The sequence below is a fragment of the Trichoderma asperellum genome, chromosome 2, assembly GCF_020647865.1.
Source record: "Trichoderma asperellum chromosome 2, complete sequence".
Lineage (NCBI taxonomy): Eukaryota > Fungi > Ascomycota > Sordariomycetes > Hypocreales > Hypocreaceae > Trichoderma > Trichoderma asperellum.
In genome coordinates, this window is record NC_089416.1 from 4,980,253 (window position 1) to 5,003,803 (window position 23,551).

The window sequence follows — 23,551 nt, forward strand, 5'->3', positions numbered from 1 at the left end:
CGCAAAAAACACAAGAGGAAGACACAAGAACGGGCGTGTACCGTGCTCGTGTCTTCAGATGCGTGGACGTGCGTGTGCGCGTGGACTTGCACACCAAAACGCCTCCAACAGTCACGCGAAGGTGTCCGCCGCGCGCGTCTTTACTCGTCTTCCGCCAGACACGTTCTTCCACCAAAAAAAAAAAAAAAAAAAAAATAAGAAAAGAAGAAAAAAACGCCTCAAATCTCTTTTACCATACAAACAATGCGCCTCGCATCGCCACACCTTTACACCCCCCTGCACCGCGTGTTCGTGACAAGTTCCCCCGCCAAAGTCACCAGATCTCTCTCTCCCACTCTCCCATTTTTAACGCTTCGCCTCGTTTTTCCTTTCGCGACGGCGACGGCGACGGCGACGGCAACGCTGGATTTGGGGCCTTGCATGAAATGGGTAGCTCCAGATCTTGCAGCTGCGTGCCCGCACGCGCGTCGGGGCCAATGAAAGCCCCATGCAACCCCAAAATGACATGCTTGCCGCCTGTCTTTTTGTTTTCTTTTCCCACCCCTCTCTGTCACATAATCTAGTAGTATCTTGCTAGCACGGAGTATCTACGTTCTCTGCTTAGTGCGGTGCTTGCGGTTGCGGTGGTGGTGAGGGGGCTTCAACCAGGAACGCAGCGAATAATGGTCGTTAGATACTCTGCACTTGTATGCTTTACTTATGCAAGTCTTCAAATTGATGCAACGGCGGACTGTAACCCCTCTATTAACGTCAATGTCAACGTCAGAGCTTATCGCTGCGGCTGCAACTACGTCGGTGAAGATTATCTCTGGGCGCAGAGCACATGTAGATGAATGAGCACAGCGTCTCAATAAGCGTCATAGTAAGTAATCACGCGCACTGCTCATTCAGCAAAACTAGTCTTACCACTACTACTGCTATTTGCTCTACAACATCGTCACGAGGCAGTTAAAAGGGAAAAAGAAAGATATTGGTCATGAAAAGGAAAGTTGTCCTCGTTATTTGGTAGTATTTCCATCTGTATAATGAGTCTACCTAATATCAAGAATAGTGATCAATGCATTTTTTTCTTCATCATGTCCGCTTGACACGAATACTGAAGAACTTCCACCTGCTAACAAAAGAAAAGACAAAAACAAAACGCCAATCATATGAGGAGAAGAAAAAGATGTCATAAGAGCATTCCTGATACTGCTTCTAAACAAAATATACTTTGCAATATGTGATGCTGCCAGCCCAACGCCTACCAATGCATACTGCATCAAAAGCTGCATATACATTACTACCGCTTCATGGGGTATCTATCGCAAGATAGAAGAGATATACGAAAAAAAACGTATAGGGAAAGACGGGAGAAAAAAAAGAGGAGAGAGAGAGTCAAGGAAACATGCAAGGAGGGTATGTCGTAACCAAAAATGCTGGTATTGTACTTTCAGAAAAGAAGCACCGTCTTAATATTGCTGCATATTAGACACTGATTGTGGGTATCCACCAGGCTGGCCCGGTGCCATCATGGAGCCTAGGGAGTTGGCTGAGATGGTTCTCCCGTGTCCGTACGGTGCCGAGGCAATAGAGGCTCGGTGCTGAACGTATTGCTGGGGAGTGAGGCCATGGGATCGCTGAGAGCTGGGCGAAGCCGCAGCAGGCTGCCATGGCATGGTTGCGGAGTCTTGCCTCCTGTGGCTAGCAGGCTCTGTCGGTGTCCTCGGCGGTGGTGGTACTTGCGCTGTAGGGGGGGCAGGCTTGCGAAGCACCGAAGGGGCACCATAATTGACTGTTGGTCCAAAGTTGACGGCGGCCATATCGAAGCCGGGAGAATAGTGAGCGTCCGGATCAGCACCGCCGACCGTCTTTAAAACACCCGCGCGTGGCCGGTCCACAAAAGGTTGCTGGAGCTCGTCGCCAAACTCGAGATGCATCGGTGGCTGAGGAGGGAGAAAGCCGTCGTATTGAGCTCGAGATTGGGTAGTATAATGATCAATGATGTCGTTTGGAGTGATACTCTGATGTTTATTATCATAAGAGACCGGTCTCATGGGAAGGGGTTTTCGCTGAGGGTGTCCCTGCCGATATCCGGGAGAGCCACCATTTGGAGAGTAGGCACCATACCGATCATTTGGGTAGGATGTAGTATGAGGAGGTGGCAGTGGGCGCTGGCCATGATAAGCATCTCCCGTGGACGGCCTCTGGTCATAGTCATCATGCGAGTAAGGCACTCTCGGTCCATATGGGGATGCCTGTCGCTGATTAGATCGGTTAGAGTAGCCGGTAGGCGGGCGGTCGTTGTCTTGGTAGCTATGGTGACTGTGGTGGCTGTGGTGGCTGTAGTGACTTGGCGGTGGGTTCAAGGACTGAGCAGATCGGTTCTCGTTGGTATAAAATGTGGTACCATCGCCACCATGGACCGGAACTGGTGGTGGTGGCGCCGTATGATAGGACTCTTCATCTTCGTCATCTGGGATATCGGGAACTCCTGGCAGAGCAATTCCGCCAGCCTTGGCCATTTGGGCCAGGGTGCCTTGGGACAGGCGGTTGTTGGCTCGTCGGAGGTCGGGTGAATGATAAGGTGCGTTGGCCGGGCGATCCTGAGGATTACGGTTGATGACCGGGGGTCGAACGACAGGTTCCGGCGTGCGGATAGCTCCATTGCTGCTCTCAATGGGCTCGACATAGCCATTCGGCGTGACTGCCCGGCCCTCATCTGAGCTTGAGCTTCCTACTCGCGCAGCCATTTCCAGGGGGGACTGATCATTTGGCGAAGAGCTGGAGCCCGTCGATATTGGGCTATTTGAGTCCGAAGAATTCCGCAAATCATCGCCGGCGAACCCTACTGCTCTGGGCTTGTTGTTGTAGCTCAGTCTAGCGCTGGCTCTGTTTGAGTTTGAAGAGGGAGAATAAGATCGGCTTCCATCTTCAATCGAGTTCATCCGCGTGCCGGTGGCATCCTTGAGACGCTTTCGCCACTCCCTCTCATCCCAGCTCGAACTCTTTTCATCAAGCAACAGCGTCACAACATCCTGCAGCTCCAAGTAGCCGTACTTCTTGTGCTTGGGCATAGCAAACATGAGCGACCTAGCATCCAGCACGCTAGCAACAATTCTGCCTGGGCGGCCGTACAGACCAAAAGTATCCCAGGTCGGGAACAAGAAGCGAAGCATTGTCTCGAAGCCGCTGACAGCAGGACGGGTCTCGGGCATGATGAAAACAAATCCTTCGGAGGATGACGCTGGAGTAGAATGAATTGAAATGTTACCTTCAATCTTGATGAGAGTGGAAGCATCTACCAGTGACTTGGCTTGGGGGTAGATTGCATAGGCAGAGTAGGCCTCGCTGATGGAGGCGACGGGCTTTGTCCTCTTTTGCTTCTTGCCTTCGGTTTTGACATCGTAGAATTTGATATCCCCCCTGACGATGCGAGCATGAGATCGCTCGTAGGGAGCCTTTTTCTTCAGCTCTTTTTGAAGCTTGTTGTACTCCTTTTCGTTAGGTGGCGTGATGACACACCAGCAGCGTCTCCATGGCACGCCAGCTCCGAATCGAACTCTGACCCATGCCCCTATCGTAACTTTGGACCTCTCCATCATCACGTTGATGTTGTTGAGAAATTTGGCCTTGCCAGCGATCAGGGCGCCAGTATAGGCTTCCTGAAGGGCTGCGTGCTCATACATGGCCAATCGAACAGCCGATGTCCATTGGACAAGTGAGTCATGAGAAGTGAAATGCAGCAAGTACCGATTCCTGCCAGCGGTGGAAAGGCTGAGAATATTTCGCAAAGGCTGCTCATCGCTTGATCGGGTTGGCAGAGAGTCGATCTGTGAAAGAGGAGAAAGAAAAAAAAGAATGTCAGTGTCTCGCAGTCGTGACAAGCGGGGGGGTTATCTTACCACTTTGAGTGAGGCATCTGTGAGATTAATGAATTTGGGAAGAACCTCGCCATCTTCACCGGCAGCATCCAGTTCTGCGGCATCCCACAAGGAGAGCACAGTCCCGACAAGCTGCGCAAAGCATTCAGACCATGTTCTGTCGGGATTCGGCTTGCCCTCTGTATCAAACACATTCAAGTCAGCCAAACCGTTTCGATATCAAGATTGCAGATAGATGCGCTGCTGGGAATGAAAAGACAGATGAAAAATATATTACATACGTGTGTTCTGGTCATCCAGCTTCAAGAAATAGCCCTCGTGGTACAGCTTGTTGGAGTGGCTGTTGAGCAGCGAGAAGATGGGCTGCAGCTCCGGAATCGTGTCCTGGTTGACCTCCATGACCATCGGCTGATAGGTCTGTATCATGGACATGGGTCGTGCGCTATTCCGCGACGTGCTATTTCGGTTGCGGCGGGGAGGGTCAATGTTGTTGATGTCGACGGTGTTGATGTCGACGGTGTTTACTGGAGTGCCATAGTCCGACTGCGGCGGCGGCGTGGGAGGGCTGCGCAGTGTGATATGCGCGAGCGAGTGACGCTTCTTGACCTTGGTTTTTAAATCCTTGGACAAGGGAGACTCGTCCGAGGGAGGCGTTGACGAAGGAGATGTCGGTGTCTTGCGCCCAGAGGAAAATTGGGACATGAACGAGACAACTATAGGTCACTGGTCAGCACTCGTGGGAAGAAAAAGAGGCTAGAACGGCAGGCCAGGCGATTTGGACATGCTTATTGCGGTAAGCATTGAGTTTAAGAGCGCCAGCCAAGCAGATCCGTCCCGTGCCTGGTTGCGAGCAGCGCCGAACAGAGCCACCCTGGCGGCGCGTACAGGTGACAGGTGGTGTATGGCAGCAGGTCGCACGGGCGCTGTGCCGTGCTGCACGCTCGCTGCTCGCTGCTCTGCACAGCAGCCGGGGGCGCCACAAAGGGCCAAGCACTGTGGTGCGTGGAGGCCAATGATGCCACCGACCTGCGCAGCGCAATGCTGGGGTCTAGCGAGGGAAATGGAGCCCCTAGAATGAAGCCAAGCTAGAGGCTAGGGGTCCTGCTGGGGGCTCTGGTAGGGGTGTGGGAGGGGCATTGTGACGAATGCGTAAAATGACGGGCCAGACAGGAATGGGGCACGAACCTCGATTGCGACCCATGATGGCGATGCGGCCGATCCGTGGACCAAGACACACAGAAGGCGGCGATGAGCGAGCGTTTATGTACAGTGCTGACGAGAGCGCTGCGATATCATGTACAAATCCGTACTCTGCGCTGATGGCGACGGCCACGGATGATGGCGAGCAGTTTGATCTCTTCTTTTCGATCTTTTTCCCTTCGCCCCCCGTCGTGTCGTATTCGGAGTTGATTGCTCCGACAAGGAATGCAATAGTCGATAATGTATAATGCACAGCGCAAAAAGGGGGAAGGCTGCGATTGGCGGGGTCCGGCGACTTGAGCAAAAAAAAAAAAAAAAAATGAGACGGCTGAGCTTATTCCCAATGGTGTCGCGGGCTAGATAAAGTAGGCGTCTGTCAAAAAGAGTGGCGATCAACGACGCACTCTGTGCCCTTTTCTTCTTCCTTCCCCTTCAATAAACTGGCGTGAAAGATGCTCTTGGCTTCGTATCGTATGTTTTGTTCCAAGACCTTTGTTAGTATCCAGGAGGGCCCCGTGAGACAAGCACGCGACAGGATTGCCTCGTATCGTATTGATTTAGTCGAACTGCGGTTAGCGCTTGGCGATTGATGCTTTGTTGCGCTGCTTTGGGCCCTCTTCCCCAATCACTCTGCCGTCTTACTCTTTGGGAAGGAGAAAGCGAAAGCGGGAGACAAGGTCGCAGGGCAGGCTGGGAAAAAACGAGCGTCTGGTACTATTTATCATTAACGGCCTCTTTCATGCAAAACCAGCTGTGGGAAAGCCGTTTCTATGGGGGTGGGCTCCCAGCCAGCGGATATGCCGGAGCCATCGAGCACATTGGCATGACAGCAACATGACTAGGAAGACCCGGCCGGAGCACACAAAAAAAAAGCCAAGAACAACGGCTCCGCTTCAATCCAGGAGCGCCTCATACTTTTTGTCTTCTTTCCTTATGTTCTCCAACCTGCCCGGGCGGGAGTATTGCAGCCACGCGTATAAGCTCGCGCCGTTTCTAGCGGGCTTATACCGACAAGCCACGGCCACGGCACGGCGGACGGAGCAACTGGGAGCCCAATTGGAATCTTACTCACCAGGTACCGGTACTCTTGCGTCTCACTGGCTCAGGAGAGCGCGGAGAGAGCAGATGCTTAAGCTGTTTGGCTGTGGCGTATTTGTTTCGTTTTCAGTTTGTACGAGGCGCAGTCATACGATGCTGCGAGCCACTCCAGACCTCGTCAGCGCTTCGGTCCAGGTATATCCAATGGGTGCCGGCGCTCGTATCAGATGTGTTGTTGGCGCTGCGCTGCCAAGGGCGAGACTGGTGCGGCCAAGAGCCAAGAGAATACCAAGAGAAAACCAAGAGAGTAAAAAAACAACTCTGAGCAATTTTTCCAGCGGCCAACCCACTTTTGAAGCTTTCCTCCTGCTCGTCGTCGTCGTCCTGTCTGAGTCCTTGACGTCCTTCCACGTAGTCGCCAAGACAGTTCTAGATTCTCTGTGACGGCACGGGAGCATGCATGCTCGACGTCACCGGGTGAGTGGCAGCTGAGGCGGCGCGCACTAAGCAAGGCGATCGGCCACAAACGTTAAAACCGGGAGCTGAAGATGGAGAGACAAGATCGTCACAACGACGTCGCAAGATCCAGAATCGCAGAAGCAGCCACACAAGAGATCGAGGGGAGGCTGGAGAGCTATTTAAGCAGCGACGGAAATAGCCTACCCAGGTCCTTTTACCTGATCCTCTATTACGGATACGGAGGCCAAGCTATTAGACGTAGATGCCGCGTACTGCACTGAAGAATGTGCAGCGCAAAGAGCCCCATATTTGGACAACTATGCACGCAAATACGGGGATAGATACGGGGCCGAAACCAATTGGCGGCGCCTACGGGCAAGTATACGATGGTGTTGGCCAGGAGGTATGTACCTACTTGCATGCCCCTCTGGACCCAGGCGGTGATTTGCCTGGGCGCGCTCTTTATTTGCCTAACGAGATGGCGCTTCTCTGCGTGTACAATCACGGCTTTTGCGTGCAATTCTGCGCCCGCAGTGGATAACAAGCAGTCTCTCCGTAAAATTGAAGCCACTATCATCAGGTAGCTCCGGATGCCCCGTATGCGCAGTGGGGCTTCAGGTTTCTCAAAGGACCCCCTATCAACGAGCCGGATACATGTATTTAACCTCTATCCAACGGGCCTGGAAGCACGAGCCTTTCTGTATTGATGCTACTTTTAGCCCACTCATCATGTAGATAGCGCCGTCGCTTCTGGAATGGCGTTCCAGAACTACATTGGCTGCTTGAGGCCAAGGCGCCTAATAAGGTACTTATAGGAACGTACTCCGTATATGTGTGCCAATACAGTAGCACTAGCATGCCTGCAAATGGTATCATCGAAAAGACCCATGTATCACTTCGCCCAGGTTTGGGAGGCCCTCTCAAGTCATATCCACCAACAAGGGCCATGACGCCTACCTTGCCGCCAGAATAATTCCATGGCCCTGTTGTTTCGGGCCCTTCTAGCCGCTGTGCATCACTGGCTGTCAAAGCCCGCAGACGCAGAGGTTAAATAGTCGCAGCATTAATCAGTCCACCGCCTTGCAGCCCGTCCTACCGCTCTAGGCAAGTAGCGCCACACCGCGATGCAGGAACTTGCGCACTTTTTTTAGCATTTAGCATTTATTTGCCTTGCTTAAAACCACTTCGATCCAAGGTTGTTAAAGCCCCTGCATGCTCGGCTAGCCGTGGGCACGAGCTTGACTTGATATACCTGTCTGCCTCCCGAGCCACTCTGGAGATGCTAGTGCTTCAAGCCTATGCCTAATGCTACGACGCCATGTTTGGAATAGCGGAGGGAGGCTACCATGGCAGTTCTGCCCATTGGGGAAGAATCCAAATTCAATCCATCCATTATTACACCGAGCGCAAGCTGCAACGTTGTACAAATTACATGCATCGCCGTCGCCAAGCGAAATCGGGAAACTCCCGGCATTCAAAAGGCGGGTGGCACAGCCAGCCATAAAATCTTTCTGCCAATGGGATTTGCCGAACATCTCTAGGTTCGAAGCCTCACCGCGAAAAGTGTCATGTCCAAGACTCCCAAAGTACGACCACCTACTACCGCCAACAGTAGTACCTTGACATGACTCTCGCACCATATACCAGAGACGGCACCGAGAGTCATGTCAGCGCTTGTTCCTAGTGCTTTCGGGAGCGGCACCGTTTCGAAAACTCATGGGCCTCTGCCGCTGAGGCAAAACCGGCACAAAAAAAAATCAAACCGCTGAAGAATGATTCCTCTTTGACCGAGGAAACATAATGCCAAATCTCCATCGAATGGCTCGTGCTGACGACCCAGGAAGGGCAGTAGTGGTGCGTATTAGCTCTAGCTGCCAACGCACTCTGACGTCATCTGAACCCCTTAAAAAAGGAAGCAATTGATTCTTCTTTATTTCCACGATAGAGCCGCATACTATCTGATCATGAAATCGCCCAAGAATTCATTGCTATCTAGAGCCATTGCACCATTATCGACGCGTCACAGCAAAGTCCAAGCCTCTTCTTTACCCCGGGCTAAGGCAATGCCGGGACCCATGCCATCTGCCTGTATCAATCAGCTCTCGTCTGCGCAGTGTCCATCTTCAGGCCCAAGCCGATCGCCGCCTTGGCCGCACTGAAACATGTACGTCAATGAAATCCAAATCGACGGGCGACAAGAAGTCCATCGCACGCTATTCTTAGAGTGCGCCCGGTACTGCCCCGTAGCTCCCCGTATTACTGTCTGCTACACACATTAGTCGGTAGTACACGTAGCCACAATTGCTTGTTTTTTGTTCTGGCGATCCCCCGAATCAGACCCCCTCCACTCGCTATGGAGTCCAATAATGTCAGATACAGTCAGGTAGACGCCGACAGTCGGTGTGCTGATCAGCTCTCACTGACAGTTGACTGACGTGGTACTCCATGTCCCCTGCTTGGATCTTGAATTGCTGCGGAACATTCGGGTTGTCGGGCTTTCAAGCGGCGCTCATGTGCCTTCCTTTTCATTTCCGTTGAAATTAGAAAGTCGAGGCCATCCTCCGCGGTAATTTGACCTCTGATTTTATATGGCTACTGTCATTATAAATTCCGCTGCGACTTACATGGGTACTCATATCGCGCATGGCCGCCTGGGCTATGGTACCTACCTTAGGTACTATTACAAATGCAGACATCGTTAAGCGATATTAGACAACCAAACAGACGAAATAGATTCAACCCTTGGCGATCATATATTGCAGCTGGTAGCATTACTCGCGCTCTATTAGACAAGACTATTCGTTGCATCGTAAGCGGTTGTGATATCCAAACCGTATATACTCAAGATACTGTAGGGTAGGATGCAAGTCGCGCAATACTCCGCAACGGAACTTTGGCCATCACGTGCGGAGGAGCGCCATGTCTCAAGCTCCGATCTAGCTGCTGATTCCCAGACAATCTCCTGATAGCATTCAGGAATTGCAAAAGGCTGTGGCAGCGACCCCAACGGGTCAGCATCGCTGTACATGGTTGGAATGCGCACATTACAATACCCTACGCTGGCGGCTTTCCTTACCTCTTCATCGCGTCCGAAGCAGCTCCCAGGTCTGCTGTGGGGCCGCTGGGGGAGATGCTTCGTCTCTGCGGCATCGCAATCGCCATCACGCTATGCGAAATCACCGTTTCGCTTTGAGACTGGCATTGGACTGTTTGCAAAACGATCCCCTCGGCCATTTCCTCCACCCTTCTTGTCTCCTCCGTCCGTCTCCTTCTCAGATCCTCTAAGTACTCATCACCTGAGCCGGGACCGCCGACCCCACGCAACTATCAATGGAGAGCTCATTAGAGGACTCACAAATGGTGATGATGCCGTGTATGCTAGCGACTATTTCATATGTACAAACGATGGCGTAGGCGCGTGGGCAACGCGCCCACGAGGTCATGCTGGGTAACTTCTCCTGTGATATGGTGAACCATACTGTAAGAGCGCGGCCCTGACGGACATGACAGATTGTGGTCGCGGTTAGTATTGCACTTCTGGGCGGCGGCCATTGAAGAAGAGTCGACCAATAGCCTATTCCAGCAAGTGGCCTATCAGCCCGACCCCATTGCGTCTCTTCAGACGGCATACGAGCAAACGCAAGAAGCGACTGGCGCTCATAACTGGCAGGGGACCACAACAGTGTGTGGCGCCCAGCTGCATTACAGGACGGTGATGGATGCGGGGCGCGAAGTTGCTACGCCAGTTCTATATGCGACAAACCTGGGCGACGGTCAAATCTTGGTTCTTCGACCTCGAGATGAGGAGATCATCTACAAAACCACAGAGCAGTGGCACTGGTTCGACTGTCCACGCCAGCTCGGCACCAATAGCCCTGATACGCCAAAGCAGAATGCAGTTGTTGACACAATAGATTTGGAAGAGGGCGACGTGGTCCTAGCAATGAGCGATGGTGTTATTGATAATCTCTGGGGGCACGAAATTGCTGCCAATGTATTTCAAAGCATCAAAGCGTGGGAAGCTGGGAAAGGCGCTGATGACCAAGGCGATCGCACAGGAGGACGTAATGGCGGTATGGCTCTTGCAGCTCAAAACCTAATGGCAGCTGCCAAAGTGATAGCGTTGGACCCGTATGCAGAGAGCCCATTCATGGAACATGCCATAGAAGAAGGGCTGGCTAGCGAAGGAGGTTGGTTCACATCTATCCATCCCCCCAACCCTCATGAAACATACTTACTTCTTCATGAATAGGAAAATTGGATGATATCAGCGTCGTCGCAGCATTGTGTGTTAGAGACAGGAAACAATAGTTTTGCAAAGCTTTTCTTGATATTTATACACCACAGACATGTTATTTGCGTTGATTTTTATAATGGAATTTACTGGCAACAAGGCAGCTATGGGGCACGTAGAACGATCAAGTCTGGGAGATGAATTTTCTCGTGGATATTGGCTGAGTAGCATTAATAGTACATAACGGTAGTGATACGAGTTATATTTTATATTGTTAAGGCACTGCTCCCGTCTTACACGGCGTCTGAAGATGGAGATCAAGTTGGAGAGATGTGAGCGGGGCGGGAAGCCGCTAGTACGCACCGCTACCAAGGTACGTAGTTGAATGCCTTATCGCAAGTGCTCCACTATGTCGCGATAAGCCTGGAAATTTATTTTGCAAGCTAGTTACCAGCTGGGACTTTATTGCTGCGCCGATAGATTCTTGGTCCTGTTTTTCTTCTTTGAACTTCATTTGGAGCCGGCTGAAGAAGATATATCAAAATGAGAGGAAAACGATCAAAACAATATCGCAAGCTCATGGAGCAATTCTCCATGACCTTTGGCTTTCGCGAACCATATCAGATTCTAGGTTTGTCTCTGCCAACGTCTCGTGACGGTTACATATCCGAAAACTAACGGGTTTTCGGGCTTGCAGTGGACGCAGAAATGGTCAAGGATGCGAATAGATTTACTATGGATCTTGCGCCCGCGTTGGAAAGGACAGTTCACGGAAAAGTGAAGCCATGTGAGCGACGGCGTCAATGGGTAACCTGGGATGAATGCTTACAAGTTACCAGTGATTACTCAATGCGAAATCCGAAAACTATACGCGAATAAGGACCAGCCTGGCGGCAATGCAGCGATTGAGTTGGCCAAGACGTTTGAACGAAGGCGCTGCGGTCATCACCCCGACCAGTACCCCAAACCTCTCGAAACGATAGAGTGCATGCAATCTGTGGTCGATCCCAAGTCAACAGGCGAGAACAAGCACCGCTACGTTGTCGCAAGCCAAAATCTGGATGTTCGAAGAATGCTACGAGGAATCAGAGGAGTCCCGCTGATATACATCAAGCGGAGCGTCATGATCTTGGAGCCCATGGCGGACGAGAGTGTACAAATCCGAGAGCGAGAGGAGAAGCGAAAATTTAGGGCAGAGCTTAAGAAAACACTGGGCAAAAGGAAACGTGAGGACAAGGACGACAAAAATGAGGGCGAGGCCGATGGCAATGGAAGCGACAGCGAGAACGAAAACAAGGCAGCGCTGGCATCCGGATCGGAAAAGAAGCCTAAAAAGAACAGAGGAGCCAAGGGAGCGAATCCGTTGGCCATGAAAAAGAAGAAGACCCAGCCATTAGAGAAGAAAGCAGCTGTGAAGAAGCCAGATGCCGAACCAGATGCACCAGCCAAGCGGAAGCGAAGAAGGAAGGCCAAATCAGAGAACGGCGCAACGAACAACGCGCCAGAACCAAGCACAGCAGCTCCCAGCAATGGCGCAGAGGAGAGCTGAAGCGTTAATTAGTTGGAGGACGAAAATGGATTAGAGTCACCACCAGTGGTGATTAATGCGGGCAATGGAGCATTTGGGCGGCGCTCCTGTTATTGAATGCTACGGAGTTATTATAATAATTTGATATCTAGCACTTACCAAAATAGATAGAAGCGAATGTCAATATGGGTACGATTGTTACAAACTGTAGCTAAGAACTTAATCACTGACGGTTGCGGGATACAGGTGTCTCGAAAGGCAAGGAATGCAGATTGGATGCTGTTGATGAATGAGTTGTCTCGAAGCGGACGGCTTGGAGAGAGGACAAGCCATTTTCTTGAGCATGACTCGCACGTGCTGTTTCCTAAGACAGCAATGAAAATGAAAAAAAAAGAAGACTGGAATAATACATATTAAACCAGCTTGTTTGGTCTATTGATATAAGCAAATATCGACATTCATAGGACTGGTAGGTCTTGACAGCTGCTAAGACTTGGCCCACTACGACAACGTATCACATGTATAATCAACTGTTTACCATTTACTTCGTACTGCAAATAAGGCACTTACTTGGGTAAGTGGATACCTGCTAGGTATGGTAGTGGGCATATTAAGACAAGAATTAAAGAGAAGAGAAAAGAGAAGTAGAACAAAAAGAGAAAAGAATAAAATAAAAAAGAATAAAAGGAACGTTTCAAGCGACGAATTAGGAGCGCCGGTGCTCACTCCGCCCCCCACGCGGTGACTTGCTCTCTCTTACATAGTACTATATCCCAACCAGCCCTGGTTTCGAATACGGGGCAGTGCGCAATACCTTGTGATTTAGTCGGATCGTGATAAGATGACCATAAAATATCCCTGATCATCATGCGGTCTTACTTGCAAGTCCCCTCTCCAAGCTGTTTCTTGGGTGATGGCTGGGCTCTGAATACGAATGCGAGTGCGCTGCCACTGTGGAAATTGCATGTCCAAGCACAGGATACGGAGGAAACCAGGACTGGACTAGGCCGACTCCTCTGATATTCCCGCACAGCGAGGCCTTTCCCCTACGCTGCGCTGCTTATTTTGCTTATTTCCACAGACGAGAGTGACCGAAGCCGTTTTACAGCCTGGCCGTTGGGTTGCTGGTGGTGTCAGCCAACGCCGGATTTCGCAGCCTGAAAGCGGCAGCGCCTCCCACTAGCTGGGCCACTAATTTTAATTTAACGACGTAACCGCACTTCCGCAACACCGCCCTCTCTTTACTGCTGCGCGTGCATCTCCAACTTCGAATCGAAAAAAAAAGAGAGAGAACGGCGACGGCGTTTACTTTGTAGAGCCGTGCCTCCCACCACCGCCATCACGTCCCATCCATGCTCCTCGCGTGTGCCGCCCAGGTGGATGTGGACGTGATATTCAGCAACCCCTCCTCGCATCCCTTGTGACAATGGCCAGCGTAAGCCAGGATACAGAGCCCGCGGCGGCCGCCGGCAATGCGACTCCAGCGCCACCGGCGAGCACAGCACCGGCTGAAACCGCAACGGCGGCGGCGACGGTTGCTGTACTAGAGGTCGACGACTTCGGCCTGCCTATAAAGAAGTTTATAACGCCGGTGGTAGAGACCACAGGCTCGGAAGCCCAAGATGCGACAGACGATGCGAACACGGGCGACGAGATCCAGAATGGGACACACGAAATTCAAGAAAACGGCGGGGAGACAAAAGAAGTTACGGATAACAAAAGCGGGCACACGTCAGGCGACGGTACGGAAGACGCTGATCCCAACGATGCTCAGGAAGCCAGAACTGCGGCTACCTCGCCCATACAAGAGGAGACCAAGGCAGAGACAGGCCATCAAGAACCCTCAAGCCCATCGATAGATGCTGAGAAGTCGAATCCTGCCTCCCCATCTCCGGCAAAGGATGCTCCAGCAGTTGTAGTGCCTTCTACGCCAAAGACTCCCAACACCGCCACCGGATGGGGCGACAAGTCTGCCCAGGCAAAGACGCCTGAGGGACTCAACCAGACACACAGACGAGAGATAAGCTTCTCGAGTCCCGCTAGTGGAAGGGGCATTTCGGAATACTCTCATCAGCACGTTTTAATGCAGTCAGAAGAACATGAAGCCCAATTGAAAGATGACGATGATGGCGGCTGGCAGGAGATGCCATCCTACGCCCGGTATGACATGTATGACGACGACGACCGATTAATTGCTCGAGAGCACGATGCAGATGAGGACGAAACTTATGGTTATGCGGGGCTCGGCGGCGCCGGAAAGGGATATACACGCGTTATAATGGATGAAGATGCCGAGTCGGCAACGAGCATGGATGAACACACACAGTACTTATTCAAGGACCCCAAGAGCACGAGCGCCATGGGCGAAGATGACGAGGCCAGAGACGCTGTGTCACAGATGCAGGCTACGAAAGATCTCCTCACCGAGGGCCAAAGGATTGCGTACGTCGGCGTTGTTCGCCTGGAAATTGTAAACCTAGTCAAAGAAGCCAGCCTGGAAATTACAAGAGGAGCCAAAAGGCAGGTCGTCATGGGTGCCGAAGCAGTCAAGATGTGGGGTCAAAAGATGATGATTCGGCTCTACGCTCATATGGACATTAGCGATGCAGAGCAAATCATGATTGAGCAGCTTGCAGCCCACGGCGTCATGGCTCAAGACCTGACACCTGCTCTGCTCGCCAACTCTCGAGTTCATAATCCCATGGCTGAAGAAAAAAGCGGAGGGCCACCCAGGACACCCAATTCTGGCCGCTATCCGCCATCATACGCAGAGGAAGAGAAGCCTGCCGAGATGCCGCCACCGTACGAGACGCACACCGGCGAGGAGCTGCCGGAGGTGAAGACACCATCACAGATGCCGACAACAGAGAAAATCGACATTGATCTGCGATGGACGATTCTCTGCGATTTATTCCTGATTCTCATTGCAGACTCAGTATACGATGCTCGGTCAAGAACCTTGCTGGAACGGGTCGCCAAGAGCTTGGATATCTCGTGGATAGACATTTGCAAGTTTGAAAAGAGAGTGACGGATGCGCTGGAGATACAACAGGCTGCCGAGAAGGAAAATTGGAACGAAGAAGAGCACATGGAGCACCGCAGAAAGATGGCCCTGAAAAAGCGATATATCATGATGGGCCTGGCTACCGTGGGAGGTGGTCTTGTTATTGGCCTTTCAGCTGGTCTACTTGCCCCTGTCATCGGAGCTGGTTTGGCGGCTGGCTTTACAACTATCGGTGTCACGGGTACAAGCAGTTTCTTGGCTGGAGCGGGAGGAGCAGCCATCATCACGTCCAGCGCAGCGGCTTCAGGAGGCATCATTGGTGGCAGGGCAGCCGGTCGCCGAACCGGCGCCGTCAAGACCTTTGAGTATCGGCCCCTACACAACAATAAGCGTGTCAATCTTATTGTTACGGTGTCTGGCTGGCTGACAGGAAAAGTCGACGACGTCCGCTTACCGTTCAGCACGGTTGATCCAGTAATGGGTGACATGTACTCGGTACTGTGGGAACCAGAAATGCTTAGGAGTATGGGTGACACTATTAACATTCTGGCTACCGAGGTGAGCATTGTTTCAAAGATTGGTCGAGATTCTTTTTCTGCACTTTACAACTAACTGATGGAACCCATTTTAGGCACTTACTCAAGGTCTGCAGCAAGTCCTGGGCAGCACCATCCTTGTCAGTTTGATGGCAGCTATCCAGCTCCCAGTGGTTCTGACCAAACTTTCCTACCTCATCGACAACCCCTGGGCGGTTTCCCTGGACCGCGCAACAGCGGCGGGTCTTATCCTAGCAGACTCGCTGATAGAACGGAGCTTGGGCACCCGACCCATTACTCTTGTCGGATACTCACTCGGCGCTCGAGTCATCTTTTCCTGTTTGAGAGAGCTGGCGAGAAAGGGTGCATACGGACTTGTCCAAAATGTGTACATGTTTGGATCGCCAATTGTGGTGAGCAAGGATGATTTCCTCAAGGCACGGTCGGTAGTTTCAGGCCGTTTTGTAAACGGATACAACCGCAATGATTGGATTCTCGGCTATCTTTTCCGGTTGACAAATGGAGGTATTAGGAAAGTGGCCGGATTAGGTCCTCTGACAGACTGCCCGTGGGTAGAAAGCATTGACGTGACAGACCTCGTGGCTGGCCACATGGAGTACCGTAAGGCCATGCCATCTCTTCTCATCAGATGCGGATGGCTTGTCACCAGCGAGGAGTTTTCGGAGATTGAAGACCCAGATCCCGATGATCACCAAGGACGACAACGCGAGCTCATCAATGAGATTGAAGAAGCACGCAGAGAGCTAGAGAGGGAGGGCAAAGCAGAAAAGAGAGGAAGCAAGTTTGGAATATTTGGCCGGCGCAAGAAGGGAGAGCGACAGGAGTGGGAGATTTACGAAGAATCAGGCAAGGGCTCAGCCAAGGACGAGAAGAAGACTGAAGGCAGCGATGGCAGCAACTATGGCGTGCTGTTTGACATTGACGCCATCCGAGCTGAGCTGGCCAAGGAGGCCGAGAATGAGGGCGGGGAAGAGATTCAAGTCAAGGAAATCAAGTCTACGCTTCCGCCAATGAAACTTGATTACTCGCCGGTGAGTTCTCCAAGAACGCCGGTGCGAGGAGCGTCCCTGGGGCCACGGGACTCGTGGCAGACGTCAAAGAGCGCAGAAGTATTGCCGATACGCTCCTCAAACGGCGGCAGCGGTGGCTACAGTCCGCGGGAGCCGCCGGCAACGACGACGCTAGCAACGCCCATAACACGATCGCCAGCACCGCCATCGCCGTATCTTTATGAGGCGAACCCACACGAAGAGGAGGAGATTTCCATGACGTTTGACACATCGTTCCACGAGCCTGTTGCTCGGCGCCACTCTACGTTTGATGAAGAGCCGAGCAGGCCGGAGATTAAGACTACGAATACGCTACCAAATGTACCGAATGTTTCGAACCCATGGAATGACTTTGATGATGATGAGTTTGGCAAGGAGCAGGAGATTTCCATGACGTTTGCATAACTGCTAGATGCATCTGGGGAGTGCTGATTCAGCTTATTCTCTTCTTTTATTCTTCTTTGCAATATATCTCTGCACGTCATAAATGGAGTTGGGTAAACCTTTTTTTTCTCTTTTCTTTTCTTTTCTTTTTCTTTTCTTTTCTTTATTTTTTTTTTCTTACCTGCGTTTTATTTCGGTCATCATCTTCCCACTGCCTCTTCTTTGTTGCGAGATATCTTGGGGTTTGTAGAGGTTTTAGGTGAATATGGATGGGGATGCTATGGATGACGTATGACTATAGTTTTATCTTATATTTGAAACGTGATGGGATTTTGATTGATGAATGAGGAAGAGGGTATTGATGTTGAACTTGCCTGGCGCTGGGAGGAGCGGGAATGTGTGCCATGTACTTTTTGTGGCTGTACGATGGAGAGAAGATAGATGTGTGTGTGGTTAGAAAGAGACATTAAAAAAGAAGGAGAAGAGAAGGCATGTTTTATTAATAGAGGAAATGAATCCAGACTATTGCTTATACATGTATGTACCGCCTACTGTCGTTGTTTTATATGAACTATTATACTGTACTATGTAGCAATGAGTTGTGTGTTATGCCATTGAGTGCTACTACTACTACTACTAGGTACATATTAGCAGGCATTAGCTCAACGCTCTAAATGCTGCTCTGCTCTATTGCCATTGTACACGGCAGCACTGGCTATTGACTTGGATGCTGCGTGCATGGGTGAAACAGGCTATTTCCAAGCCACGATGCAATAACGCGACGCAACGGTTCGCTAGCAAGTGGGTGTCAGTCGACCGGATAGGCTGAGGAGGATGAGGAGGTGGCCAAACGGTGATGCTGGGCTGGGCTGGGCTAGTAGTAGCATAGTAGGTATCAGCTCCTTTATCACGCGGGCCAAGCGTTGGTTCCACGCCAATGAAGCAGCAGCTGAGCCTGGACGCATCATCGTCGATCCATTTACTCTGTGCAAGTTCTGATAAATGGTCTCTTCTCCTCCAACAAAGTTGTAATGTGTGTGTAAACCATCACCATCACCATCACCATCACCATCACCATCGACAATACAGTACGGCGTATAAACCCCCCTTCACGACAAGGCAGACAGACCTCCACCAATTCGTTTCTGCTCCCAACTTGTGCTTCCCCACCACCACAAAAAGCCAATCCCCATGTCGGGTCCCGACCCAGTCAGCCGCGGTGGAGCCTCTTCAGCCTCACCCGGCACCGTCCATAGGCTGTCCCTAGCTGTTTGGCTTAGCCCGGCTCCATTTTTGCGAGGAATCGATTCCTACCAGTAGTCTAAAATAGAGAGTAGTCTACTCTGATGTGTACTTTGTCTCGTTTCTCCGTGTTGCTTTATATATCAAAAGCTGCTTCTCTTTGAACTACATTATTGTAGTAGTAGTATTAATGTCTCTTCATCACCCCTTTTAAAAAAAAAATCCTTCTTTCAAATTCCCACCTCTTCTGCCGATCAAACTCCATTTCTCATAGCACTAGGTTGGTTATTTGTAAACATTTCGACAAGCCCTAGGTAGTAGTTAGTTCCACCAACCGCCGACCTGTCAGCTTTTCGTAGCCCGTCAGCAACTCCGACGCTTTGAGCCGATCCCCCGTTTTTTGTTTTTCGTTTCTTCTCCCCAACAGCCCACCTTTTTTGTGTACCGTATCTATATATATATACTACTATCCGCTGCCGTATGTATCTCCCCAGTCATGTTTGTATCAGGCAGTACATACGTTAGTACATACACAAGATTCATTGCGGTGTATACCTACATACTTTGTAGATGTGCCCGCAGGACGAACTAGACATAGAATACCTGGTCCTACTACGAACCTACTAGACTATAGTACTGGGTGCTAGTACCTACCTAGTAGTAGTATTACTGAACCATCACCACCACCACCCCCAGACAAGAGCAAAATAAAAAAGATGCCATTTTTAGAAAGCCTTATTTTTGCCTCGCCCACTTGGAAAAAACTCACGCCAGTCGTGCCTCGCCGCCCGTCACCATCTCTTTTTACTCCTTTTCTCCTCTTCTTTTTTTTTTTTTCTTTTTCTCGTTTAGACGCCAAGAAAGAGGGGGTCCCTGAAGGATGGGATGCGACAGTTCGGGCCCGAGTCCTGCTCTGCCGCCACTGCAACCCAACCAACGAATGAACAGACATTGAAGCACCGCAGCCGCAGTTATAGAAGCAGTGCTAGTAGATTGTAGACGTGGTTTAGCAGCAAGTACTAGTTATGTATAGCACGATGAATGGGTCCATCGTCAGTTCACGCACCGTCTCCGTCCAATCCATCTGCAACAGCTGAAGAAGCAACTCAAGCGGGACAGAAAAAAAAATGAGCGGCCACTGTTGGTAGGATTGCTCCGTTGTAAATTACTACTACTGAATTGCCTAGCATCGTTTTTTTTTTTCTCTCTCCTCTTCGCTGGCCGCTATGCCTCTCTAAAAACCCCCCGGTCTTACAATCTCACATCGCGTGCAGCTCTGCGCCTCGCTCGAGTCGTCGTCGTTTGTCTGACGAGCCCACTAACACCCGACTCGACTTACACCTCCCCAGCCCACCCCTGTAGATTGTCTCTGCCCTGCGCTACTGCATCTCGCTCTCTTTCTCTCTTGCGTTCTTCTCTCTCTTCTCCTTCTTCTCCTCTCTCCTCTCTGGTTTCTTTGATATCTGACATCTTTTCTTCTTCTCCCCTGCTGCGTTTCCGCCGCTTCTTCTCTAGCTAAGTCCGGCTGTTGTCGCTGGGGCTGGGGCATTGCCTATTCCAGGGACGCCTTACCACACCACCACAGCTCACAACGTATATACCTATACAATTCTTATAGAGAAAAAAAGAGACAGAGAGAGAGAGAGAACCGCTTCCCAGTCGGTTCATCTCAAAAACCAAAAAAAAAGAAAAAAAAAAAATCCACCGGGAATGGCGAGCCTCGACCCAAAACCCGCTGCCTCCAGCATCCCGCCGCCCAACGACGTGCCCAACGCCTCTCCAACCGACAGTCCCAACGGCGGCTCTCTCAACGGCAATGGCGATACCATCAGCGGCGGCGGCGCCGGGCAGGACACCAGCAGCAGCATCACCAGCAGCATGAACATCCTCTCCAGCGCTTCACCCACGCCTGCGCCCTCCAACCCGGGCATCCTCCCGCCTGCGTCGACGGCAATCCTCAGCTTCAACAACACGGCCAACTTTGGCAACAGCATTGCCGGCCGTGTCTTTTACACCGACATGCGGACAAAGCCCTTCTCCTGGACGTACGACTCCTCCAACACGAAGCTGCTGGACATCTTCTGGTATGGCAAGAACAACACCGGCGAGCCCTTCAACACGTCTCAGGCGACCGTCATTGCCTCTGCCGAGTTTGATGGTCCTACAGCTCTCGAGTTCTCCAAGCGTATGTTTTTTTTTTTTTTTTTGGTTTTTCTCTCTCACTTTTTGTAGATATATATATATACACACACACACACACGCATATGATTATAAGGCCCCCTACTCTTTTTTAACCGTGCAGAAAAGACGAAGCAAGAAGAAACAACAAAAACCCCCCTCACCCCACCTGAAGCATTAATGACAATGGCTAACAACAAAGAATCCAAACATTCCAGTCACCGCCTTGAACGCAGTCCTCAACCTCACAGCCCCCATGTAAGGAACTGGTACGAAAAAGAAATGGTCATCAAGATCGAATGGAGAAACCAAGACGAAGAACAAGGCTTCTCGCAGTCCGGCGTCTTTACCGTCGCCGAGAAAAGCGATCCTACCTTTAGCGCAGAGGACTTTGGCCGCAACGCAACCCGGGCCGAGCAGGACAGGCAGGGCTTCGAATCAATCACCTCCCAGGGCAACCAGAGCACCGCAGCGCCCACTGATGTCGGCAGACCTTCTGGCGGCGGCGGCGGCCTCAGCACAGGCGCCATAGCCGGCATCGCCGTGGCTTGTTCAGTCGTAGGCATCGCCCTCATCGCCGGCCTGGTCTGGTTCCTCCTCCGTCGTCGAAGACGCTCCGTGGGCGAGGGCTACAAGGCCACCCGCCAAACCACAAACTCCTTCACTGCCGTCAAGGAGGCCCGGCCCTCCGTCGCCGAGTCGCCCATTGTATCGCCCTTCTCCGACGACGGCGAGGCCCGCGGCTTTTCCAGCTCCAACATTGCCATTGCCCTGCCGCAGCGGAGCACGACAACCACCAGAGCGGTGTCTGCACCCAATGGCGAGAGCAGGACAGATCGTACAGAGTCTGCTGCGTCGGGCAACAGGCCGCGTGGCATTGCCCACCTTGTCGAGGAGGGTATGACGGAGGCTGATATCCTGCGGCTGGAAGAGGAAGAGCGACACTTAGATGCCGAGATTGAGCGTGCAGCCCGAAGAGGCTCTTCTTAAAACCCTGACTCGCCAACAACAAGAGAGAAGAGACTTGGTGAAACTAGACAGACCGTTGTGATCTTTCTCTCCTCCCCTGCGCCTTTTCTGCTATAAAATCCGGGACGCTGCGTCCCATGCTGCCGCATTTATCCGTTGGAGTCTGTAATCCCCCCCCCCCCCCCAGTAATGATTTGGATGTCATTTGAGCGCAATGGACGTCACGACTTATTATACATACGAGATCAGTCCTTGGCGGCATTCTTATAGTCAAAATTACCCACGCTGTCTTGACTGGAAATGACTTTGACGTTCTGAAAGATAATGACCTGGTTCCTCTCGCGGGCATCCCCTTTTCGTGTTCTTGCCTTTTTTCCTCTTTAATCTCGATCTGTATATAGACATATACCCTCTGCGTACATTTAGCAGGTTCTTTGGATACCACGAGGGCGCCACTCGCTGTAAAAATTTTTAATAGAGAAACAAGAATATAAATAAATGCTAACCTCATTCTTCATTGCTTCGTATTTCTTATCTTGCATGTGGAAATGTAGATTGGAAGAAAGGCTGAATTCGATCGAATAAAACTCCTTCCAGCCATGCTCTAGGGACCCAAAACGTAGTAGACTTGCTAAATAATAATAATCCACCTCCGCCTAAACCATATGATAAATGTCGGCGTGGCCTCTCGACTCAAAATCCAGCCATTCTCAGACCAGCACCATGCCGTGTTATATATGAGGGTGGCTATGAAAACCAGCACACACAATTTCGTAAAATCTCACCAGTCAAAAACAAGAATACCGCTCTCACACACATAAAACGTCTTTCTTTGATTTACGACCTGAACATGCGGCTGACAAAATTGCTCGCAAGGCTTGTTGCCAGGTTTGTCGATCCGAAGGCGCCGCCCGCGAAATTGCTCGCTTGGCTGAACTTGTCGCATCGAGAGAACGCCAGAGTATTGATGATGGTGAGAGCCAACGCGATAGCTAGATACCACATAAGTATACCGATGAAAAAAGAAGCAAACAAGGAAAAGGAAAAGAGAAAATGGCCGTAACTCACCAACAAGAGGCAGCCACAAAAACTGCAGCCGTATAATGGCAAGAATCGCCATCAATATCCACCACAGCGGCTGAATATAGAGCGCCAGCCAAAAGAACCGGCTGTCCGTCGAGTTGATCTGTCTCGTCCCTGGCTCTAGGCTCTCAAACACCCACTGCGAATCGCCCGTCGAAGGATCAACTTCGTTCCACCACCGCAGCCCGACAAGACGACGACCAGCAATGTTCTTGAGGTAGTAAAAGTCGCAGGCTAGGAGGAGAATCGTAATGATGAAAATCATAATCCTGTTTGTGAAAACATACGTCAGCACGAGGGTCAGCTAACATCGTGGCGGAGGGGAGAGCTAGAGAAAGCAAGCAGGGTTGCTACGCACATGCTTTGGATGACCCATAGCCCCAAGAAATATATAAGCACGCTCGCTGTTAAAATCGCCGTCAGTATCCCATGCGACACAGTTTGCGACATGGCGCTACCAACATATTCTAAAGCCCAGGAACGTGAGCAGCGTGATAGGATGGGAGCTGAGCCGCCAGCTCAGCGCTCCCGGCTGGGATTGCGCGGCCGCCTCCATGGTGTAGTAGCCAGCGTCCTGTGCGGTTCGATATTGCGGAAGATGGAGTGGATCAATTCGTGTCAAGCCGTTGTCGTGAGGTGGTTTCCGGCCTTGTTCGTCATCAGAAGAGCATGTGGAACATGGGAGCTTCGCGATCAAGCTACCGTCGCTGGTTGACAGTGCCACGGATGGAGGTACGATGTTCCGGCCAAGGTGGGGTCGTTG

The 23,551-nt window shown here is 51.3% G+C and overlaps 7 protein-coding genes across 7 annotated transcripts; 5 read left to right on the top strand and 2 right to left on the bottom strand.

Annotated features, from left to right (window-relative positions):
• Positions 1 to 976: 976 nt before the first annotated feature.
• TrAFT101_003944 (uncharacterized protein) lies at positions 977 to 6,683 on the bottom strand. Its single transcript, XM_066127029.1, has 5 exons — positions 6,136 to 6,683; positions 5,049 to 5,777; positions 4,145 to 4,576; positions 3,885 to 4,042; positions 977 to 3,812 (listed from the first exon to the last, which is right to left on the bottom strand). The coding sequence occupies exons 2-5, from the start codon at positions 5,062 to 5,064 to the stop codon at positions 1,452 to 1,454; spliced, it is 2,967 nt and encodes a 988-aa protein (XP_065983137.1). The 5' UTR covers positions 5,065 to 5,777; positions 6,136 to 6,683; the 3' UTR covers positions 977 to 1,451.
• A 2,459-nt stretch (positions 6,684 to 9,142) lies between these two features.
• On the top strand, positions 9,143 to 11,210 carry TrAFT101_003945 (uncharacterized protein). The gene is made up of 3 exons (XM_024907286.2): positions 9,143 to 10,008; positions 10,071 to 10,750; positions 10,813 to 11,210. Exons 1-3 carry the CDS (start codon positions 9,587 to 9,589, stop codon positions 10,869 to 10,871), a joined length of 1,161 nt encoding a protein of 386 aa, XP_024766282.1. The 5' UTR covers positions 9,143 to 9,586; the 3' UTR covers positions 10,872 to 11,210.
• Positions 11,211 to 11,242: 32 nt separating this feature from the next.
• Positions 11,243 to 12,820, top strand: TrAFT101_003946 (uncharacterized protein). Its single transcript, XM_024898809.2, has 4 exons — positions 11,243 to 11,425; positions 11,492 to 11,581; positions 11,634 to 12,511; positions 12,569 to 12,820. Exons 1-3 carry the CDS (start codon positions 11,338 to 11,340, stop codon positions 12,341 to 12,343), a joined length of 888 nt encoding a protein of 295 aa, XP_024766281.2. The 5' UTR covers positions 11,243 to 11,337; the 3' UTR covers positions 12,344 to 12,511; positions 12,569 to 12,820.
• Positions 12,821 to 13,112: 292 nt separating this feature from the next.
• TrAFT101_003947 (uncharacterized protein) lies at positions 13,113 to 17,870 on the top strand. Its single transcript, XM_024903048.2, has 2 exons — positions 13,113 to 15,884; positions 15,958 to 17,870. Exons 1-2 carry the CDS (start codon positions 13,749 to 13,751, stop codon positions 17,335 to 17,337), a joined length of 3,516 nt encoding a protein of 1,171 aa, XP_024766279.2. The 5' UTR covers positions 13,113 to 13,748; the 3' UTR covers positions 17,338 to 17,870.
• A 2,398-nt stretch (positions 17,871 to 20,268) lies between these two features.
• Positions 20,269 to 20,998, top strand: TrAFT101_003948 (uncharacterized protein; the record flags this gene model as incomplete). The annotated part of the gene is made up of 2 exons (XM_024903047.2): positions 20,269 to 20,743; positions 20,955 to 20,998. The coding sequence occupies 2 exons, from the start codon at positions 20,269 to 20,271 to the stop codon at positions 20,996 to 20,998; spliced, it is 519 nt and encodes a 172-aa protein (XP_024766278.2).
• Positions 20,721 to 21,889, top strand: TrAFT101_003949 (uncharacterized protein). The gene is made up of 2 exons (XM_066127030.1): positions 20,721 to 20,743; positions 20,791 to 21,889. The coding sequence occupies exon 2, from the start codon at positions 20,917 to 20,919 to the stop codon at positions 21,724 to 21,726; it is 810 nt and encodes a 269-aa protein (XP_065983138.1). The 5' UTR covers positions 20,721 to 20,743; positions 20,791 to 20,916; the 3' UTR covers positions 21,727 to 21,889.
• Positions 21,890 to 21,897: 8 nt separating this feature from the next.
• Positions 21,898 to 23,489, bottom strand: TVP23 (Golgi apparatus membrane protein tvp23). The gene is made up of 4 exons (XM_024903138.2): positions 23,251 to 23,489; positions 23,147 to 23,192; positions 22,774 to 23,057; positions 21,898 to 22,697 (listed from the first exon to the last, which is right to left on the bottom strand). Exons 1-4 carry the CDS (start codon positions 23,342 to 23,344, stop codon positions 22,543 to 22,545), a joined length of 579 nt encoding a protein of 192 aa, XP_024766276.1. The 5' UTR covers positions 23,345 to 23,489; the 3' UTR covers positions 21,898 to 22,542.
• Between the last annotated feature and the right edge of the window lie 62 nt (positions 23,490 to 23,551).

What these genes read in the sequence shown, in the direction of transcription:
- TrAFT101_003944 (XM_066127029.1), bottom strand. An exon ending in GCTGGATGACCAGAACACAC is followed by an intron (nt 4,043 to 4,144) that starts GTATGTAATATA and finishes TGTTTGATACAG; the next exon opens with AGGGCAAGCCGAATCCCGAC. An exon ending in CAGATGCCTCACTCAAAGTG is followed by an intron (nt 3,813 to 3,884) that starts GTAAGATAACCC and finishes CCTCTTTCACAG; the next exon opens with ATCGACTCTCTGCCAACCCG.
- TrAFT101_003945 (XM_024907286.2), top strand. Translation starts at nt 9,587, where the DNA reads ATGGTTGGAATGCGCACATTACAATACCCTACGCTGGCGGCTTTCCTT. An exon ending in CGCCCACGAGGTCATGCTGG is followed by an intron (nt 10,009 to 10,070) that starts GTAACTTCTCCT and finishes CGGACATGACAG; the next exon opens with ATTGTGGTCGCGGTTAGTAT. An exon ending in AGGGCTGGCTAGCGAAGGAG is followed by an intron (nt 10,751 to 10,812) that starts GTTGGTTCACAT and finishes CTTCATGAATAG; the next exon opens with GAAAATTGGATGATATCAGC.
- TrAFT101_003946 (XM_024898809.2), top strand. Translation starts at nt 11,338, where the DNA reads ATGAGAGGAAAACGATCAAAACAATATCGCAAGCTCATGGAGCAATTC. An exon ending in CGAACCATATCAGATTCTAG is followed by an intron (nt 11,426 to 11,491) that starts GTTTGTCTCTGC and finishes TCGGGCTTGCAG; the next exon opens with TGGACGCAGAAATGGTCAAG. An exon ending in TCACGGAAAAGTGAAGCCAT is followed by an intron (nt 11,582 to 11,633) that starts GTGAGCGACGGC and finishes ACAAGTTACCAG; the next exon opens with TGATTACTCAATGCGAAATC.
- TrAFT101_003947 (XM_024903048.2), top strand. Translation starts at nt 13,749, where the DNA reads ATGGCCAGCGTAAGCCAGGATACAGAGCCCGCGGCGGCCGCCGGCAAT. An exon ending in TTAACATTCTGGCTACCGAG is followed by an intron (nt 15,885 to 15,957) that starts GTGAGCATTGTT and finishes AACCCATTTTAG; the next exon opens with GCACTTACTCAAGGTCTGCA.
- TrAFT101_003949 (XM_066127030.1), top strand. Translation starts at nt 20,917, where the DNA reads ATGACAATGGCTAACAACAAAGAATCCAAACATTCCAGTCACCGCCTT.
- TVP23 (XM_024903138.2), bottom strand. Translation starts at nt 23,344, where the DNA reads ATGGAGGCGGCCGCGCAATCCCAGCCGGGAGCGCTGAGCTGGCGGCTC. An exon ending in GTTCCTGGGCTTTAGAATAT is followed by an intron (nt 23,193 to 23,250) that starts GTTGGTAGCGCC and finishes CGATTTTAACAG; the next exon opens with CGAGCGTGCTTATATATTTC. An exon ending in CTATGGGTCATCCAAAGCAT is followed by an intron (nt 23,058 to 23,146) that starts GTGCGTAGCAAC and finishes TTTCACAAACAG; the next exon opens with GATTATGATTTTCATCATTA.